The sequence below is a fragment of the Pelophylax lessonae genome, assembly GCF_965119305.1.
Source record: "Pelophylax lessonae genome assembly, chromosome: 2".
NCBI classification, from domain to species: Eukaryota; Metazoa; Chordata; class Amphibia; order Anura; family Ranidae; genus Pelophylax; species Pelophylax lessonae.
Genome location: NC_138769.1, coordinates 696,910,863 through 696,933,082, shown reverse-complemented (window position 1 = coordinate 696,933,082; position 22,220 = coordinate 696,910,863). Strand labels below are relative to the sequence as shown.

Sequence of the window (22,220 nt, the reverse complement as noted above, 5' to 3'; positions counted from 1 at the left end):
TCACAATGGGGACGTCCCAAAGCAGTGCAAACATGAGGGGTGGGAAACGCAGCCGCGCCTAAAGGCAGCGCAGTCTCCACATCAAAGAAAGGAACCTTACCAAAGGAAGGAAACCAGCTGGGCAACATGAGAAAAAACTTGCTCAACGGGAGCAATAACCCAGGAAAAAAACATAACCCAGGGATAAAAAGAAATCCCAAACAGCCCAAAGATCCAAAACAAGGGACCCTAAGGAACCGCCGCACTAAGAACCTTGCGGCCAAAGGAAGCATCTGCCGATGCTTGAACAACCACTCCGTAGAATAGAGTGAAGGTGTGCACGGTCGACCAAGTCGTCGCCTTACACACCTGGGCCACAGAAGCCCCATGACGACAGACCCAAGACGTACTCAGAGACCTGGTAGAGTGCGCCTCCACAGGCATAGGGGAAACTTTTCCCTGCATAGCATAGGCCTGTTCAATGGCCTGTCTGAACCAATTGGCGACGGCAGAAGCCGACGCCGCTATGCCCTTCCGAGGACCCCCAGAAGGACAAACAAGAATCTGACTTGCGAAAAGATTCAGACGATTTTTGGTAAATCCTAAATCGCCCAAACAACATCCAAGGAGTGCAACTCCACCCCCATCGGATGTTTAGACTTCGCGCAAGGCGAAGGCAAGCCAATGTCCTCATTGAGGTGAAATTCCGAAACCCTCTTCGGAAAAAAAGAAGGGTTAGGTCGCAAGACCACCTTAACCAAGGGAGTGACCAGATACGGACATTTGCAGGACAAGCTGCCAACTCCGACACTCTGCGAGCCGAAGTGATCGCCACCAAAAAAGGTGACCTTCTTGAACATAGACAACGAGATCTACCCGATCCGTTCAAAAGGACCATGTTGCAACACGGACAGAACAAGATTCCAGTCCCAAGGAGGCAGAGGCACCCTCCTAGGAGGGACCAGATGCCCCTGAACAAAAGTGCCAACCAAGGAGTTAGATGCCATAGGACGTTGAAAGAGAACGGCCATCGCAGACACCTGACCCTTGATTGTAGCCAGCGCCAAACGCTGGCAACACCCTTTCGAAGGAAGGACAACACCCTAGACACAGAGTACGGGCGAGGTGAAAACCCCCTGGACTCACACCAGGCAAAACAGGCCTTCCAAGTACGGTAATAGACATTCCCCGAGGAAAATTTCCTTGCGTCGATCAAAGTGTGAATGACCTCAGGGGAGAGACCCCTATCCCTCAGGACCTTGGTTTCAACAGCCAGGCCGTCAAAGCCAGCGACTGTAAAGCAGGATGGAATAACAGCCCTTGAGACCGGAGATCTTCTCGAAGAGGCAGACGCCACGGGGCGTCGACCGCCAAATGCACGACGTCTGCTCACCAGGACCGGCGAGGCCAGTCCGGGGCCACAAGAATCACTGTGTACTGGTTCCGAGTTCAACCTGCGAAGGAACCTGGACAGCCATTGAAACGGTGAAAACGCATACATCAGTCGGTACTGATGCCACGGAGCTACCAACGCGTCTGCCCGAGGATCGCGCGGCCTTGCCACGAATCTTTTCACCTTGCTGTTCAGACGAGACGCGAACAGGTCTACCTCCGGAAGACCCCACTTCGCGCACCACATCTGGAAGACATCCGGGTGGAAGGACCATTCCCCCTGGTCCAGGGACAGGCGGCTGCAGATAATCCGCCTGCCAGTTCTCCACCCCCGGAACGTGAACCGCCGATATCGCCGGGACGTGTGTCTCGGCCCAAGACAGAATGTCGGCCACTTCCCGAGCCGCTTGGGCTCTCTTGGTGCCCCCTTGGCGATTGACGTAAGCCACCGCCATGGTATTGTCCGTCTGCACCCGAACCGGACAGCCCTGCAGCCCGTCCGGCCACGTTGAAGGCAGAGATTCATCGCACGCAATTCCAGAATGTTGATCGGAAGGGAGGAGACCTCCCCCGACCAAGTTCCCAGGGCGGACAGAACGCCCAGAACACCACCCCAGCCCGACAGGCTGGCATCCGTGGTGACCACCGTCCACGAGAGAGGATGAAAAGACTTGCCCCCCTGACACCGCCGGGGACTGGAGCCACCACAGAAGATCCCTTCTGGTGCGATGGCCCAACGAAATCTGGAGATCCAGAGATAACGGTCGCCCGTCCCACCTGGACAGGATCTCCGCTTGGAGACCCCGCGTGTGAAACTGGGCGAAGGGAATCGCCTCGAAAGCCGAGACCATCAATCCCAGACATCTCATGCGCGTCCGGAGTGACGAGCACGGAACGTCCCTGAGGGACCTGACTCCTTCCTGAAGAGTCCTGAGTTTGTCGTCCGGTAGGAAGATCTTCGCCTGGACCGAGTCCAGAATCATTCCCAGGTAGGGAAGACGAATCGACGGACACAGCGTCGACTTTGGAAAATTTATCGTCCAACCAAACTCCTGTAGAGTCAGCATCGTGATGGACAGGTCCTCCTCCAGACCCTGGCTGGTCGCAGACCGAACCAGAACATCTTCCAGATACCCCAGGACAGAGATGCCCTGGGCTCTCAACAAAACCAGAAACCGGTGCAAGCACCTTGGCGAAAAACCGTGGAGCCGAAGCGAGACCAAAAGGTAACGCCACGAATAGGTAGAGAACCTCCGCAATGGCGAATCGAAGGTACCTCTGGTGACCCTCGAAAAACGGGATGTGAAGGCACGCATCCTTCAAGTCGATGGAAGCCATAAATTCCCCCGGAACCAGGGCAGCCACCACCGACCGCAGGGATTCCAAGCGGAACTTGCGAACCCGCACAAAGCGGTCCAGAGCCTGTAAGTCCAGAATAGGATGCACCCTGCCTTCCTTCCAGGGCACAGTGAACAGATTTGAAGAGAACCCCCGAAATCTGTCCCGATGAGGCACCGGAACCGCCTGAGGGAAAAAATCTTCTCTCCGGCCGAGAGAGAAAACTCGATCTTGTAGCCAGAACGAACGATTTCCTGAACCCACCTGTCCTGAACACGGGCCAACCAGGGTTGAAGAAAAACCGAGCAAGCGTCCCCCCACCCCAGAACTGGTTGAGGGTGCCCCTTCAGGCCGCATTGTTATGGGCAGCGGATCCGGACTGGCCGGACTTATGCTTACCCGACCACGGCTTCTTTTGGGAGCTTTGGCCTTTGAATGGTTCTCCCCTATAGGGCGACCGAAAGGCACGAAAGGACCCCTGAGAGGGCCGAAAAGAAGCATGCTACTTACCATGAGCAGCCTTAGCCTGGTGGGATCGGGGCAGGAGCGTGTTCTCACCACCCGTGACCCCCTTTATCAGTGCATCCAAGGATTCGCCAAAAAGGCGAGATCCATCATATGGCAGATTGGCTAACGTCTTTCGCGAAGATTGGTCCACAGACCAACACTTCAACCAAACCAGGCGGCGAGACAATACCGCCACACTGTACACTTGCAGCCAACGGTACTATATCCAGGGCCGCATCACACAAATACACGACACCCTGATGGATTTTATCCACCATATCCAATGTCGCCGGTGAGGCTGAATCAGCCACCAGGACGCGCCTGAGTGCCTGCGTCCAATTCGCGACAGCCTGGGCTGCCCTAAGCGAAGCAAATAGAGCCTTTAGCATAGAACCCGTAATAGAGTAAGCATGACGGGCAAGAGACTCCAGCCTCCTGCCCGTAGCATCCCGGAACACCGGGGTGTCCTCTGCAGGAATCGCAGTGGACCTATTCATCAGCAGCGGGCGTGAAAGGAGAACGCAGCCTGAATCTACTTGGTACAGCAAAAGGCTTGCGTATATTGCGCCATTGTTCCTTAACAGCGCGCTGAAAATCAGTGCAGGGAAAGACCTGCGATGTCTTGCGTCTTTTCTGCGTCCCATAAGCTGCCAGGGCAGCAGGGGGACGTGGTTCAACCCTTAAACGCAGTGTTTGCTTGATAGAAGCAACCAATTCATCCATGAGTGCAAGCTCTTCAGGCGAGCCAGGGGGAGAATTATCCACCCCTTCCACCTCAGCCTCCACCTCGGACCCCACAAGACCCAGGGAGGAACGGGACCCCGATAAGGAGACCCCAGCTATAGCAGCCCCATCACCAGCACCCTCTGTCAGAGGAGATTGAAAACTCTGGGTTTGAACAGCCACAAGCATTAGCACCTGAGCAGCAAGATTAGCCACAACCGCAGCCAAAACCCCCCCTGGGGGGGAAAACAGCCCTTGGTCACCCACCAAGTGGTAGGAAATTTGTGTCCCTGAGAATCCATTGCCCCAACGATAAGCCGGAAAATAAAGGGTTAATTGCTCCTTAAACAAGCGCGGCGAGCGCTGCCCACCGCACACACACACACACAGGCACAATTTTTACCCCCACCGGGAAAAAAAGGCTCAACACAGGCAAGGATAAAGGGATAGGGAGGTAAAAACCTGTAGAGACCATCGCTGCTGCTGCCTCGATCGGTGCACCCAGGGAGGGGAAGCGATGCAACACAGGGCGCTCCATGAAAGCCTATGGAAGGCTACAAGAAAATGGCCGCCCGCAGTGATACCATGCGGCCGGAGCGAGCGCTGCCAAAATGGCGCCGAAACCGCCGCTCCTCCACCCCAGCGAGGTGGACCAAACATAGCATAGCATGTAAAAACATGGCGGACCGCCGCAGCGGTCGCTGAAAGTGCCCCAAACATGATAAAAATCATGCCCCACAGCACACAGCCGTTCACACATACACAAACTGACACAGACAGTGCAGCACAGCCCCCCTCCTTGCAGCCCACAGCATGCAGCCAGAGAGATAGGGATTTCAATAGTGTGAACACAGGCAGGGTTACACAGTCCCAGACTGACACCCCCCCAACAGGTCCCCACATAGATACACTTACCTCCTAATGGCGTGGGGAACCCGCACAGGCGAACAAGCTGCTGCGCATGAGGCAGGGAGAGTCGCATCCAAGACGCAAAAAAATCGGGGTTAAGAAACCGCACAGCGTCCAGTGAGGTAGCCACCTCACCAAGCATCCCTGCACCGAACAGGGATGGGTCGTTCACTGTGCCAGGAGCGTTACCTGGCTGAATGCTCAAAGGCAGGCTGGGAAGCCACTGACCCACAACCTGCTAACAGGGGGATCAGCCCGAGACCCAGCCCGGACGAATCCTCTTCATCAGAAGAACTAACTAATGCTGACAAAAAGAACAGCTAAGTAAAGAGAGAAAAAAACTCAAACAAAAAATCAAAAAAGAAGATAAAGGCTGAGACAAAATGCCCCAGCATAGAGGGATCCAGCTACTCCTGACAAGCTAGACATTGAAACTGAAGTAGGAAACAGGAAGCAGGAGGGTATAGACTGAGGGGACCACCCCCTGGGGTGGGGATATGTTAAAAGCTTTAATATTGACATGTTCTGTTGCCTAGCTACTCCTACGGAGCAAAGTCTAATACCCCATTGTGACGAATATGAAGATGGCGGCGACTGTCGGAGGACGTAAGAGAAATAGGGCTTCCATCCACCCGAATTTCACTGGCAGGATCCGAATCGGATAGCAAAGGGTGTCCGTGGACATGTCTTCACTGACATCCGCTGCCCCATAGGGATGCATGGCGCATCCGATCAGGTCCACCTGAAAAAACTGACAAGCGGATCGGATCACCGGTGTGAAAGGGGCCTTACCCTACACTGCCCAAAGCAACAACAGGGGAAGAGAGGAAGGAGAGTACAGCGCATAGGTAAGGAAAAGCAAAAAAAAAAAAAAAAAAAACCCACACAAACAGGAGCCCTTGCCACTGTCTACCTGGGCCTGGCTGGTGTCTGTGGCTCCTGCCACTGGCTTCATGGTTGCAGAGAGCGCAGCAGACATCTTGTTTTTTTTTTATCTTTTAAATATATTAGTCTTTTTGCAGCTGTGAGGACCAGAAATTTACACCAGCCAGGGTTCATTCCCCTTACTCCCGTGCTCCACAAGGCACTTGCATTCCACCTAACGCGGACAATACATCACTCGTCAGCAGGAACCAGAGAGAGTGGAGGATAGAAGGAACTCCCTAACACCCCCCTCCCCACCCACCTATGGAGGGGTGGGCAAGGGGTGCTGGAATGATGGCAAAGGTTAAAAAAAAAAAAAAAAAAAAAAAAAAAAAGGTATGCTGAAGAAAAACTCACACACCCAGAGAAAGTGTAGCACATCGATGGTTCCCTGAAGCGCTACCACCATGGTGAAGGAAACACTGCAAACTAAAGACCATAGTGGAAGTGTCCTGCCTTTTAAAGAGGAAATAAACTTCTATCTTTAAAAAGGGATTGTGAAGTCTTTGTTTAAAAAAAAAATAATCATGTTATATTTGCCTCCACAGTGTTGAACAGCATCTCGGAGACGAGGATTGTCACTCACTTCCGATGCTCTCCACGTACATCCAGAAGCGCCATTGAGGAGCCAGCCCCCGTCTTCACGGGTACCACTGGAGCCAGTAGAGGATATCAGCGTCCACCTCTCTATCTCAGATACTAGATCAGAGCCTTTTTCATCATCACACTTGTGAGTTTTCTACTATTTTATCCTTCCAAAGTGCCAATAAATATTACACTTAGAGGCGGGCTTTTGTTTTCTCTTTTTATTTACAGTATACAGAGTTGGCTCCAACCTTTGATAAGAGCTATAGCCTGAGTGTCCAGCACGCTCCATTAACCCTTTCCTTGCCCCTGGCCTCTTCTATCCCATTTCCTTCCCTAGGGGATTTCATATGGCAGGAGGCTGGAATCAGGAAGAACTCCCTGGAATCAGGAAGAAGGACACAGCAGATTACACTGTGGCTTCAGATGTCCACGTCTAAGATGGCCGCACCCAGACAGCATTTTTAAAACTCACCAACAAGGAAAGTCTATTGCCATGACAGAAGGAAGAGGATGTGACATCACTGGACCAACCAGAAGACTGCAGGAAAAACAGTTGTTGGACCACCAAGTTACCATAAGAGGATCGGGCTCTCTCATGATATGTGGATTTCTGTCATCAAGTTTGGAGGTTCAAGGTGGTGATTATATGCAGTGGATGTCCCTTGGGTGCATGGTTCCGGTGAAAGGGGGTCTTAGCGGTCCCTGCTTACTGCCGTATTTCTTTAACCATCTGGTAAGAGTCAGTGTGTGGTGGCTGGGTCTGTCGCACCTGAGTCAAGAATCTGCTGACCCATTCATCTGCATCCCTTACAACCTGCAATTTTATATGGACTATTTATGTTCTTATGTTTCTGTGTGGTAAATAACTAGCGCTACTCATATGTTTATATAAATTTTACTGGACTGATTATAATCTTTTAAATGTATTTTGTGGACTGCTATCTCAACTACCACAAACACTTATAGTGATCCTGGGCACATGTTGTATTTATATAATCCTCTTAGTTGGTCATGAGAAAAAGTGTTCTAATTGAAAGATTTCACCTCTATTCTTGTTATGGTACCAACTCAAAGTTTTGAATTTAACCTCATTTTCATTGGCTATCTGGACAATTAAAAAGGAGAATAAAATTTTTTCTCATGGGGACATTGAAACCAATAAAAACCTGACAGGGGTTCAAATTCTTCATCGCACTAGCCAAATCTAAAAAAGATCTGCCATTAAAGAGGAAGTCAAAAAAAAAAAAAAGAGAAAAAAAAAGCCCTGTAAAGAGAAAGGCATAATGAGCTAGTATGCATCGCATACTAGCTCATTATGTAGTACTTACCTTAAAACGAAGCCCCCGCCGTGCCGCCACCTCAGCGACAGGACAGCGACATGTCCTGCCGTCCCGCTTCCGGGTTCGCGTCCTCCGGCCATCTGATTGGCCGGAGGCGCGATTACATCACTCCCGCGCATGCGCGCGGGAGCCGCCGTTCACGGCACTGAGCTCTGAAGGAACGGCACGGTTGGCCGTTCCCTCAGAGCGCCTGCGCCGATGACGCCATCGGCAGTTTGCGCTGTAAATATCTCCTAAATGGTGCAAGTTTGGGAGATATTTATAGCACCTATAGGTAAGCCTTAATATAGGCTTACCTATAGGTAAAAGTTATACAAGAGGGTTTACAACCTCTTTAAACTTCATTGCACATTAGCAAACGATAAACACACTTGAGCTGATGTATGTGGACATGTGTCTTTAACTTGTGTTTTTTTTTTTTTTTTTTTTGTCGCGCTCCTCTTAGATGCAACAAACTGCACACAATAACCGGGACAATTGCAATCAAGGTAATTTGTCTTCTTGCATTGAGCAATGGAGCCCAAACGAAGAGGTGTATAAGGCACCATTGCCATCAAAGATGAAAACTCACTAAGACTCGGTTCATACTGTACACCACATGTGAACCGCACAGGAACCACACCGCACTCCAGGGCAATTCACATGCAATTCAATTTAAACCCATTTATTTTGAATGGGCTCAAATCGCACCGCATCACACTAAAGAAGTGCAGGTACCTTTTTTGGAGCCACACCAAACTGGAATGTATGGTTGTTTTGTACCACGCGATTCGGTGCAGGCAAACAAACTTAATTTGCGGCCTGCGTTTGGGGTGTCGTTAACTTTGTATTGACACCCACAGCAGATTGCAAGGGCAGTGCAATTGCATTAAGGTGCAGGGAATGCGCACGGATTGTGGGGCATTTCCCGCACTGCATAAGTTTGAATTGAGCCTTAGACCCCGTTCACACTGGGGCGACTTGTCAGGCGACTTGGTCGTCTGCCATAGATTAGCACAGGACCCGTTCCAATAGGAGCGACACAAGTCGCTCCGGCTTAGAAAAAGGGTCCTGTACTACTTTGGGGCGACCTGGAGCGACCTGCATTGACTTCAATGATATGAAGTCCCTGCTTGTCGCTCCGACTTCACAGGTCGCCCCGGCAAGTCGGGTCGCCCCTATGTGAACCGGCTCTTATAGTACAAAAAACTAAATGAAAACATAAAAACACAAAATAAGTGTGTTTATTATAAAAAAAAAAAAAAAAAAAAATGGGGTAGATTCACTAAAACTGGTGCACTCAGAATCTGGTGCAGCTGTCCATGGTAGCCAATCAGCTAACTTCAGCTTGCTCAATTAAGCTTTGGCAATAAGCCCCCGTGCCCATTGGGAGGATTTGACATGCCAAATCGCAGCCTATTGCCGACAACAGTACCGAACAAATTTCTAGAAAAGCTGTTCCTGCACTACTTTTGGTTGGTAATCGGGTTTGATTAATCAATAGACATCTTTGCATGAACCCACACAGATGCCTTTCAAATGGCCCCCAAACTCACAAAGAAATGCAGGTTTGAAATCAAACTTGCACGCTTTCAAACCTGCCTCCAATGTAAAACCTGGAAGCTAATTGGTTTCTATGCAGAAGTGAAGCCTAGTACACACGCAACGATTATCGGCCGACCGATCGTCCGCCTTTTGTCCAGAGTGGTGTTTTGTTGGTTGGAATGTGCCTAGACTGCACATGAATTTTCTTGCCCGACAAAATTCTACTTCAGAAGTGATGTCATGTGTTGGTTTGCTTTCTTTGTGTTCTTTCTTTCTTCACTGAGCATGTCTAGTCTTGCTCATAAGATTTTTCCCTGTCGAAATCTGTACGGACTGCACGAAAATCGGCGGTGTTTTGACGGCGGACAAAAATTTTATAGCCTGCATACCAGATTTTTTTGGCTGAAAAGTCGGAGTCGGTTGTTGGAAGCATCATACTAACAAGCCGAAAATCGGCAGATCGGTCGGAACAAAATTCCCTGCCGATTTTCGACACGTGTGTACGAGGCTTACGCCTCTTCAGCTTTAGTAAATAAACCCTTGTGTGCGCTACAAAACTGCATGGTACAGTCTCTTTGAATATAGGGTAAACATCAAATTAGCTATTTTCTCTCCTGGTCTAATGTAATTCATTCATAGGAATAGACTGAATCAAGGCTTATGGCAGCACTTTTCCCATGATTATCAGTTCTGTCCAGTAGCCAAAAGGCAGCAATTTCCTGATTTACTCTTTATGAATTGAAGACATTCAACATGGAAAGACTGTGTGGCCTAACATTTTATTTTACCCATTAGGACAGGACAAAAACTGTTTCACTTTATGAATATCTCTGCAAATTTAAAAAAAAATATCTGTAGAAGAATATCTGATTTACTTGGAAAAGCACGTCCTCCCAATATCATCATCACAACATTCTGGTGTTACCTCATTGCCATACACCATGAGATGGTGAGTTGTAATCAGAGACTTGAAGACCACCACCCAGCTGCTGTTGGTCGTTCGTTCAAATAACGTGTCTGCCAGTTGTGGGATGTTTACATTCATCTCATTTGTGCACTGGATCAAATCTGAAAAACAGCAAATGCAGAAGTTGTAAATGTGAGACTAACATAAAATGAAAGCAAAAATATAAAAAAAAAAAAAAAAAAAAACGAAAATTGTCAACCACATCCATCCATTTATTTCTTGAAAACGCATTCCACCCAAAACAGATTTTCACTGTATTGTTTTTCCTGGCAATTCTAGCCACATGCTGGCTTATAACTCTGGTAACATATATGGATTACCAGTTGTAGAAAAATGGCACGACGATTACAAAAGTTTAGTCTGGAACTAAAGCTGGCCATTCATGATTCTCCCCCCCCGTTTTGAGTAAATTCCCCCATCCACACATTCAATGTACTATTGTATTCTGCCACCAGGGACCTTGCTGGCAGAATACAAAGATCAGTGTTGGCGGTGATAGCCGGCGGCACTGGTCATTCAGGAAAAACTATATAGATCTATTTGAGTACAACCAGCTAGCCCATACAAAGAACAAAATTCGGGCGCTCCCTGCTGAACTGGCCAAATTTTTAGTCCATGTACAGCCTGCTGAGCCCCTTGGAGCCAGCACCTCCAGGCCCTTTAAAGGGTTTAGAATCATGTGACTGCCGTTATTGGCTGTCCCATGTTCTGAAAGCTCCCATTCGCAAGCAGCGATGAGGAGCTTTCCGTTAGTCAACGGTAACTGTGCTGGGAGCACACTCGTGGCACTGCGGTATTTGCACTAATTCACGTAAATATGCGGCTGCTAGGCGCTAAGGCCCACCCGCACATATTTGCCAAAAGGTTAAGCTGCCACCCTCCTAATTCCTCTAACTTCCCTGTAGAAGAAAGCTGCTTACACTCATTTATTCTTAAGGCACTCCCTGAGGACGTCACGTGGTATCGAGACGCAACGCGTAGGAAACCCGGAAGCGACGTGGCGGGACGCAGATCGAGGTCCCACGGCATTTGTTACATACAGTTGGAAAAAGTGTAAGAGTAACTCCGGAAGGACCCACAGCCCCCCTAAGGAAAGAAAGTGTGACCAGGTTAAGACAGACGTGGAGACCCCCCAAAGAGAGCGGGACTATGTTGGGATAGGAGAAAAAGGGAACCACACCCACCGTGGGTTTAATAATACAGGCATATTATTAACCTCATTGAGGTGAGCATTTAGTACACCTAGATGTGATATCACTGGAAAATCCCTCAGTCACGAAAACCAGAGATGGAGGAAGATAACGAATATATACACAACACTAGGATTAATCACTTAAATTGGACACTTTAACACGATCATTGGACTTTGTGTATTTCTATTGGCTATTTGTTGTCGGCTGTCCCTCCTCACCCCTGTAGCTGGCTGCTAGGAGCTGATCATGTGGCCGGAGCACCCCAATAGGTGGACTGTAATTTCCACAGTAAGCATTGTAAACGTTCCCCCTAATGTTTGCACAGCGCAAATGGAGTATAAGAGCCGCTCATGTCGCTAGAAAAAGGACGATGCTAGGCTTCAACAGCAAAAGGTGGTGGTGCAGGGAGTCAGACAACCATGCAAGCTCTAGATTAATTTAGCACAAATTCTGGGGCTCCCCGGGCACTCTGGAAATAAATGGTCAGTGAAAGTGGGCAACAAAGTTCCTGCAAACCAGGTCACTCATCCGATGTGAGCTCTCAAAGGCTTTGCCTTATGCCTCGCACAGACTATCGGGTGTTTTTTTCTTTTTATCGTTCAACCCAGTGGGCTGAACGGAAAAAAACTGCAGAGCTCAGAAGAAACCGCTGTACTAATCTGATGTTAGTACAGCAATCTCCCCTCTGAGATAGTGTGTTCTGACAGGGCAAACCCCCAACAGAACACACCAGTCAGAGTTTTAAACCAGTATATGAGAGCGTCGATTGGGTGCGGATTAGCAGACATTTTTCAGGCATGCCCCTTCGACAGAACCTGGACACTATTCTGGCTTCTGTTGGACCGGCAGCCGTACACACAGGCTGAATGTCGGCCAGTTTCTACTGAACTGACTGATACCACCTGATACTTGGCCCGTTTGTATGGGTCTTTAGGCTCGCTACACAGATTATAATGTAATCAATCCCTTTATATTCACCAAAAGTACATAATGAGGGCCTACCTAATCTATCCAATCAGAGAGGCCCTTGAAACATTGGTGTTGGTACATCTAAAAAGGAGATTGTACGGTCAGATTGTAACGTGTGCGGCAAGCTTTAGTGACAATGCTTAAAGCAGAACTCCACCCAAAAAGGGAAAGTTTCGCTTTAAGATCTCGGGAGGCTGGCGGCGATCGAGCCCGCTCCTCCCCCGGTCTGGCTCCCGCACATAAACACGAAGATCTACGTGATTAGGTACAGACGAGCCGCCCTGCCGCAGTAAATCTGCGTGGGGCGGTCGGCAAGTGAATCAGTATTTTTTGCTAAGAAATTACTTAGAACCCCAAACATTTTAATTATATATATATATATATACAGTAAAACCTTGGATTGCGAGCATAATTCGTTCCGGAAACATGCTTGTAATCCAAAGCACTCTTATATCAAAGCGAATTTCCCCATAAGAAATAATGGAAACTCAGATGATTCGTTCCACAACCATTTATTCATAAGTCCTTCAGTTTATAGTCCATATAAAAAGATTATAGCATTGCAATAGGTCATATAACCATAAAATATCCATCCACAAATAGCCGCTTCCACAAGGGGATTAGAAGCAAAATCCAGCAGGAGCTACAGTGTATAAAAGAGGAGAGGCGCCTCTAAGTGCAGCAATATGGTTCCATTTAATGAAGGTACAACATTTAGCAACTCACATGGTTGATGAATAAAACAGGCACATTAAGTATGCAGGCATCCGAAGTAAAGCTGTCCATAGACCATCTTCTGCACCGCCGGCTGCCAGTCTGACCGGGAAGACCACCCTGAAGTAAAGCGATCTGAAAGCGAGGGGCAGCATGGAAGGGATGACGTAGATGTCGGTGCGGAGGATGGTCTATGTGGACAGCTTTAGCCTGGATGCCTGCATCCTTAGATGTGCCTGTTCCAATTATCAACCATGTGAGTTGCTAAATGTTGTACCTTCATTAAATTTAACCATATTGCTACACTTAGAGGCGCCTCTCTTCTCTTTTATACTCAGCTGTGACTTGAGGCTACTTGTATATCAAGACATCGCTTGTATATCAAGTCAAAATTTATTTGCTATTTTTATTAATTTTGCTTGTCTTGCAAAGCGCTCTTAAACCAAGTTACACTCAAACCAAGGTTTTACTGTATATATAATATATATATATATATATATATATATATATATATATATATATATATATATATATATATATATATACATACATATACACACACATATTTTTTTTTTTTTTTTTTTTTTAAGCAGAGGCCCTAGAGAATAAAATGGGGACCGTCATTTCTTTTTTAGGTCACATTATTTGCGCAGAAGTCTTTCAAACAGTTTTTTGGGAAAAAATACACTTTATTTCAAAAACTAACCAGTAAAGTTAGCCCAAGTCTTTTGTATAATGTAAAAAATGATGTTACACTGAGAATCTTGAGAGAATCGTCATAGTTATGCTAAGCAAAAAAAAAAAAAAATCCTGATTCTCATTTTATCCTGAATCGTGCAGCTCTATCTCACGCAAGTAATTCAATATGTAGGGCGGCTGAAAAGTGCTGTCAGCAACCACCCACCTCCACACACAAAATTCTTCATTACATCCAGTGGCGCTGGGGTGTGCAATACAATATGAATAGTGGCGTTATTAGCCTGCAATTATTTCTCATTTTCAAAGCCGTAATAACCGTTTACACACAAGAAAAGGTTAGTTTAATTTTAGAAAAAAATAAAGCACACTATGCTGTGTCATAGGAGTATAGAAGTATACATGTCAGTGTACACAGTGCAGGGCACATACAGCTCATACATGTCAGTGTCTGAAAACTTGTGAATGTGTGAGGAGCAATGCATCATGGTACATGTAGTCCTGAACAGCAGAAGGAAGTGAGTGATTCTAAACAGGTGGAAGTTGGTTTACCTTGCTAAATGGGCACTCTATTCTATACTTGGCAGCTTGCTATTGGGGCACTCTGAAGGCAGGAGTAGCCAGAAGTGTTGGTGGGGGACCCCGGAAAAAGAATCAGGGCTGCTCCGTGCAAAACCATTACATAGAGCAGGTAGGTAAGACCAGCTTGTTGTGTAACCACTTCAGCTTTGGAAGATTTACCCCCCTTCATGACAGAAGCGTCAGATCATGTACTAGGTATGCAATCTAGTGCAGAGCAGCCACCCTGCCGCAAAATATATACAGTGGGCGGTCGTAAAGCGGATAAAATAAATAAATCCAACGTTTACAATCACTATAAAAAAGGCACTTTTTTTATAAACTCAAAAAACGCTAAATGAAAAGTTCCGGCTTGTAGTAGTGTTTTGACAGTTTGGGAACGTTAGCATTTTAGTAGTGACCTGGTCGCCTCACAGGTCGCCGTAGGTCGCCTTCCATAGGGAAGCTGCGGACCCGTTCTAATAGGAGCGAAACAAGTCGCTCCGACTTAGAAAAAGGGTCCGGAGCTTCTTTGGGGCGACCCAGCACGACCGTCATAGACTTCGATGTTATGAAGTCCGTGCCGGCCGCTCCGAGGTCGCGGCGCACTGCTCGCACCGCGACCTCAGAGGTCGCCCCCCCAAGTCGGATCGCCCCTGTGTGAACGGGGCCTAATAGTACATTTAGAAATAAGCTGTTAGGAGTGTTTTTAGTAGCGTTTAGCATTTTTTTCTGCCAGGAAAACACTCCCAAAAACTCTACATATTTTTACTGCTCCTAAAAGCTGAAGCTTGAAAAATGCTTCTAGCATAAAATAGTGTGCATGGACACATATGATAACACTATTAGCTAGGAGCAAAAGAAAATAAAATGCTCATAATATAACTTCTAGGAGCTAAAAAATCCTCTAGTGTGCATGGAGCCTCAGGGCTCTGTGCAGGGAAAAATCAGCATCTGCAGGTAATATAAGGAATTACAATTACATTTAAAAAGGTGAAAGTAAACCAGTATTGTCCATTATATTTAACCACTTCTCCTTAGGTGGAGGTCTTATGATGTCCTGGAGATTAAGTGGTAAATCTGAATATGCAGCACTGATGGGCACTCATAGGCAGCACTGATATTGCAGCATTGATGGGTGGCACTGATAGATGGCATTGGTGGGTGGAACTTAGGGCTGGGCGATTTTGGCTAAAAAAAATAATCGAGTTTCGATTCGATTTTCGATTTTTTTTTAATGCACTTAAAAAATGACTGCAGACATCAGATATAGTGTCAAAATTGCAACTTTATTGCTATGATTGTCCTCAAGAGTTAAAATGCGTAGAATAGAATAACTTCAAATTAAATAGATTAACCACTTTAGCCCCGCTTACATTGAGGCTACTGCGGCAAAGTGCCGCGATCCCGTCCAGCGACGTAGACTTACGTCGCTGGACTCCGCCCCTTGTGGGCGGCGCTCACGCGCCGCCGGAGGCTCGCTCCCGCTGTGTTCATTCACAGCGGGAGTCGGGCCAGGGGAGGAGCAGCGGCGATTGCCGCTGCTCTGCCCCGATCGTCGGGGATCGAGTCTGGAGATCCGCCCGCTGTGTGTAAACACAGCGGGCGGATCTCCATAGTGACAGGGACTGACAGATCGGAGTGTTCAGCATAGCTGGACATCCGATCTGTCCTTCTGTCACACAGTCACCTCCCCCCACACGTCAGTAAGCACCAGGCATACATTAACCCCTCCCTCTCCAAAAAAATTAACCCCTTCCCTGCCAGTGTCATTTTTACAGTAACAGTGCCTATATATAGCACTGATTACTGTAGTAATGTCACTGGTACCCCCAAAAGTGTCAAAAATGTCAGTCAAGGGTCCGATCTGTCCGCCGCAATGTCGCAGTCCCGCAAAAAAAAAAAAAAAAAAAAAAAAAAAAAAAAAAAAAAAAAATCGCAGATCGCTGCCATTACGCGTTAAAAAAAAAAAATAACACCAAAAATGACAGAAATCTTTCCCTTAGTAAACGCAATAACTTTTGCGCAAACCAATCAAAATACGCTTATTGCGATTTTTTTTACTAAACATAGGTAGCAGAAAACAAATCGGCCAAAAATTAAAAAAAATTTGATTTTTACATTTTTTTGGGGGGAATTTCATATAAAAAAAAAATGTGAAAATATTGTTATTTTCTCAAAATAAACGCTCTTTTTTTGTTTATAGCGCAAAAAGTAAAAATCGCACAGGTGATCAAATACCACCAAAAGAAAGCTCTGTTTGTGGGAAAAAAAGGACGTAAATTTCGTTTGGGTACGGCGTCGCATGACCGCGCAATTGTCAGTTAAAGTCGCACAGCGCCGAATCGCAAAAAGTGGCCTGGACAGAAGACAGCAAAATCCTCCGGTGGTAAAGTGGTTAAAAAAAAGACAATAGAATAAAATAGAAAGAAAATAACGATCTTCCGAACGTTTTATTAGCAGAAAGTAAAAAAATATATATATTTTTTTCAAAATTGTTGGTCTTCTTTCTTGTTTACTGCGCAAAAAATAATGGCGCACGACTGCGCAATTGCAAGTTAAAGTAATGCAGAGCTGTATTTTAAAAAATAAATGGCCTGGTCATGAAGGGGAGGAGGGGGGGGGGGTAAATCTTCTGGATGTGAAGTGGGTAATAATATTTGTGGTACAGTGCCATACATGAAGCAGGACTGATGATAGAATCCAGCAGCCTGGAGTGTCAGGTCACATGGAGCAGGGATAACCCGGCATGCCTTAGGGGCAGCAATGGGCTCCTGACCCCACATGCACCATGTGCCCACCTGCTTCACAGTGAGCTCAGGCCACAATGGGCCAGCCTCCTCCAATCTACACCTCTCCAGCGCTTGCTCTCATTACCATACCCCCCACCGGTTGGCATAAAGTCATCCGAGCCATTGTAAACATAGACCCGTCTACAGAGGTCTCCGGCAGACTGCAACTCCCAGAAGCCCCGACGGCCAACCTCTACAAAATGCCAAACCCAGCCTCATGCATATGCAAATGCGCAGAGCGTTCGCCAGCCAATGGCACTGCGGGCTGTCACGTGGCGCGCGGGCAAGCGCCGCTCATGAATATGCAAAGACGTTGGGCCAATGGCGGCGCAGCGCTGTCACATGGTGCGCTCGGTGAGGGAAGAGAAGTTATCTATCAGTGAACACTGTAAAGAGACTCAGAGCTCAAGTGAGCAGTTGAAGGGGCGGCTAGTGCAAAAAACTCGAGTTTGGAAAAAAAAAAAATCGTTTTACACTAAAAAATGGATCGATTTAATCGATAAATCGCCCAGCCCTAGTGGAACTGATAGATGGCAATGATGGGCAGCACTGAGGAGGGCACTGACAGGCTCCCTGAGCACTGATTGGCATCCCTGGTGGCCATGGGTGAGCAATCCCTGGTGGCTCTAGTGGCATCCCCCAAGGGTCTGCACTGGTAGTTAATGCTCTTATTACCAGCACAGACCCCCCCCCCCGTCAGGAGAGCCGCCGTTCGGCTCTTCTCTATTCGCCCCTGTCAGGCGCGAACTGAGGAAAGAATTAACGGCACTTATTTACTATGTGACCAGCTGCGATTGGATGCAGCTGGTCACATGGTAAAGAGCCTACATCATAGACTCTACCGGGATCGGAGATGCGGTGTGTCAGAGCGGCATATCCTGCTGGACGTCATATGACGCCCGGTCAGGATAGAGCAACCACTTTGCGGCTGTCATTTTGTTATATGACGGACGGGAACTGGTTAAAGATTCTTTTTATTGGTTTTTCAAAACCAATAAAAAAAAAAAAATGTTGCCTTCCTCTAGATCAACTGCGTTCATAGGATTGTGTATATGGGATTGGATGGTTGGGTTTTCAGGACTGTTTTTTTTTTTTTTTTTTAATTGGTTGAGCCAGATGGACTTGTGCCTTTCAACCTGACTAACTATAACCATGTAAAGAAAAAGGTACAAAAAAAAAAAAGCTCTGGGCATACCCGGCTCTTAACATTCAATTTTAAACTGTAATTTAACAAAAATTGCATACACTGCTAGAACATTTGTTGGATCAAGAAAAGTTTTCTATGATGGAGGCACGTAAACTGACCACGGTGTCAGGGCTCAGCATTTATGATGAACCGTGGTCAGTTTAAAAGGGGAGAGGGTAGAACCGGGCAGGATCAACCAGGTATTTCAGGGGATACAAAGAGCCAAATAACACAGCACAAGCACTGTGCTGTATAAAATGCTTTAAAGGGACAGGATCCAATTTTGTCTTTTTTTAGGGTAACGCTTTAGGGCACAGAAACAGCCAACATCCAAAGTGGCATAATCCCCCACCAAGACCTGGCTGTAATATACAAGATTCTGCTAGGGCTGTTGATTTCTAAATCAATCTTAAAAAGAAAAGAAAAAAGGGAAATGGACATTCTGCACATCTCATGGTAACTTAGCAGACCTCTGGCCTCATTTTGCAGGTTTTCAACAGAATATCTATATCAAAGGAACGGCATTTCAAAAGTAATAAACAGGGCACAGAGGCGCCCCTCACACACAGGGAACAGATGCAGCGATCGTTAGACAATCATGTATTGATAACAAGTAAAGCATGGAGGTGAAGGTTTAGTGTACTCATTCAGCATGGCGGGCACAGGTGTGCAGAATGTCTTCTATTCATTCACAAAACTGAAAACCATTATTAAACCTCTTGCACACAATACTCCTGTTTGAGCATCTACTTTTTCAGACTTTTTTTTGTACGTATTTGTGCGTATTTTCACGCAAAAGCACGAAAACTCACGTTTTTGTTCTATACTTTATGCAAACGGGCATGTGCGCACATTTGTGCGCAATCGCGCTATTTATGCGCGCACGAGTCGTAAATTACTGACCAAAAATTCTGATTTTTCTATTTTGTTTTTACTGAAGAATGCAAAGCGCTTGTTTGCGCTCATGTGTTTTGGCACATTACAATTAAGGCCCCTTTCACACTTATGCGACCTAAAAGTCGGCCAATTTTGACTGGACTTGAAGCATTGCCCATGTCTTTGGACCTCAAAACGCATTAAAATCGGCCCAAAGTAGTGCAGGGACTACTTTGAAGGCGTTGCGAGTTGAAGTCGCACAGAAATGAACGGTACTCATTGGAAATTGTGGAGTACGACTTGTCATGCAGCAAGTGTGAAAGGGACCTAATGGACTGTATTTTAGCTCAGTAATCAAAAAAAAAAAAGCTGTACTGAGCTTTTTTCAAGCTGCAGCACGCAAGAGGCCTAAAGAGGCTTTTTATACAGCAAATAACTTTGAAGGAATATTTTCTGCTAAGGTCTCCTTCACACTTGTGGTTGGGGAGCAGTAAAAACACGTAGTTGAGCCCTCCATCCATTCTACCTTAAAATTGAATGTAAACCCTTACATATACCCAGTGAAGTGACTGGCCTCCGGTGATACACAGATGAAAAAAATCCTCCTACATAAGTTGCACCTGTTTATCTGCGGTCTTTACTTCTCTACATCCATTCCAAGGCCAGAATTTTTTCTGAGTAGTCAGAAAAAAAGGGGGTGGAGAGCTGAAGTTACACACCGCATAGTTCAGCGAGGAGAGCTCTGACCACTGATTGGAAGGAAGGGACACACCCCCTCCACACAGCCTACAGGAACAGAGCTTAAGCTCTCAATCAGCTGGAGATCCCTCCCCTTCTCTATGGCAAGAATGTATTAGGCTTGTTTGAGCTGTCAGAAAACGGGGCAGAGAGATGAAATTACACTCGGCAGCTCAATGAGGAGATCTCTGAGAGCAAATTGGAGGGAAGAGCTTACATACCCCTCCACACAGCTCTCAGGAACAGAGCTCAGGCTGTCAATCTCAGGACTTGTGCTGGATTATCCTTCCCACGTCACCATTTTTCTCTTGTCAGTAAAAAACTTTTCAGAAGTGACCCATAAGTATAGCAGAGGAATGAAGCAGTGGACAGAAATTTCATTTAGTGCTTTGAATTGAGACAAGTACACACTAGAGAGATATGCTTTGTTAATATTTCATGTCTGAAGTTTACTATCCCTTTAAAGTAGACCTTTAATTAAAACTGAAAGTACCACTTCTCCTCCTCTCCCCAGCAAAGCTGGTGTGTTTTTTCTGGGAGCGGGTACCTTTTTGTGACTTACCATTCCTTCAAAACAAATCTCACCTAGGCCAGAATTACGACAGCTTGGCTAAGAGCAGAGAGCGGGGGCAGACAAAAAAAAGGAGCCACCAAAATCAGCGTAAGGGGACCCCAGAAGAGGAGGTCAGGGGCTGCTATGTGCAATAACAACATGGCACAAAGCAAGTAAGACAGGTTAATAATTTTAATTAAGAAAAAAAAAATTGCCTTTAGAAACATTTTAGGGCCCCCGCTTGCTGACCAGGACTTTTATAGAACTTTGTTTACAAGTTTAAAGCGGAGTTCCAGCCAAAAGTGGAACTTCCGCTTTAAAAATAGTCCTAACCCCCTGACATGCCACATTTGGCATGTCATTTTTGTGGGGGGGGGGGGGGGGGGGCGGGTACCTAGTTTTGACATGTACCCGCTCCCACTTCCGCTCGGAGCGCCGCGGCGCCCTGAGCGGAAGTTCTCCTCTCTCCCTCCCTCCCTGCAATCTTCTGGGACATGTCAGAGATCCCAGGAGATTGCCGGCCAATCACGACGCATAGCGCAACTCGCGCATGCGCAGTGCGTACCCGGCTGTGAAGCCGCAAACTGTCACAGCCGGGTGCCCACATTAGTGATGCCGGCGCCGCAGAGCAGAGAGGGAGGGAGAAGACGGTGCATCGCTGGACCGTGGGATCGGTGAGTGTGCGGTTAGGCTGGAACTCCGCTTTAAATTAGTATTTTTTGCTAGGAAATTTAGAACCCCTTCAACAAAAAAAATTATATAAACATACACACACACACACACACACACACACACACACACACACACACACACACACACACACACACACATATACACATTTTTATTTTTTTAAACAGAGATCCTAGAAAATAAAATGGCGATCACTGCAACATTTCATGTCACACAGTATTTGCGCAAACGCAATTTTTTGGGGAAAAAAATACTTTAATTAAATGAAAATAAAAAAAAGGTTAGCCCAATTTTTTTTCTGTATATTGTGAAAGATGTTACACCCAGTAAATAGATACCCAACATGTCATGCTCTAAAATTCTGCACGCTCGTGGAATGGTGACAAACTACGGTACTTCTCCATAGGCTAAATCTCTACTACTAATCTCGATAAATCTCCATAGACGACACTTTAAAAGTTACAGGGTTACAGAGGAGGTCTTGCGCTAGAATACATTTTTACTTTTTAATTTTTACACTGTCCATTTTTTGAATGCTTTTATCCCTATTACAAGGAATGTAAACATCCCTTGTAATAGAAATAAGCATGGCAGGTCCTCTGAAATATGGGGTCAAAGAGACCCCAGATCTCTCATTTACCTTTAGGAGCAAAAAAACAAAAACAAACAAACAAAAAAAAAAAAAGTAAAACATTTTTCACACTGACTTCAACAGGGTCCTCCAAGGGCATAGAGCCAACTGGGGGCCATCTTGCCCTTACTCGACTTCCTGCCTATCCATCTAACGGACCGCATCACTTCTGGGTTTACAGACAGCTCTGGTAAACCCGGAAACGACTAGAAAGCGTCCGGAGGGAGCACCTCTCCTGACGCCTCTAGAAGTGATCCCATGGTGAATCCTCCATCACAGTCAGTGATGATTTGGGGAGCCATGCCATCCGCTGGTGTTGGTCCACTGTGTTTTATCCAGTCCAAAGTCAGTGCAGCCCTCTACCAGGAAATTCTACAGCACTTCATGCTTCCCTCTGCTGACCAGCTTTATGGAGATGATTTAATTTTCCAGC

At 46.6% G+C, this 22,220-nt stretch overlaps 1 protein-coding gene across 9 annotated transcripts in view; it reads right to left on the bottom strand.

Moving 5' to 3' along the window:
- PICALM (phosphatidylinositol binding clathrin assembly protein) overlaps window positions 1–22,220 on the bottom strand; it is a 227,370-nt gene that overhangs the window by 172,342 nt on the left and 32,808 nt on the right. For all 9 annotated transcript variants that reach the window (XM_082246083.1, XM_082246081.1, XM_082246086.1 and 6 more), the window contains exon 2: window positions 10,150–10,292. In XM_082246083.1, the coding sequence (XP_082102209.1) occupies window positions 10,150–10,292 (143 nt within the window). The remainder of the gene's footprint in view (window positions 1–10,149; window positions 10,293–22,220) is intronic.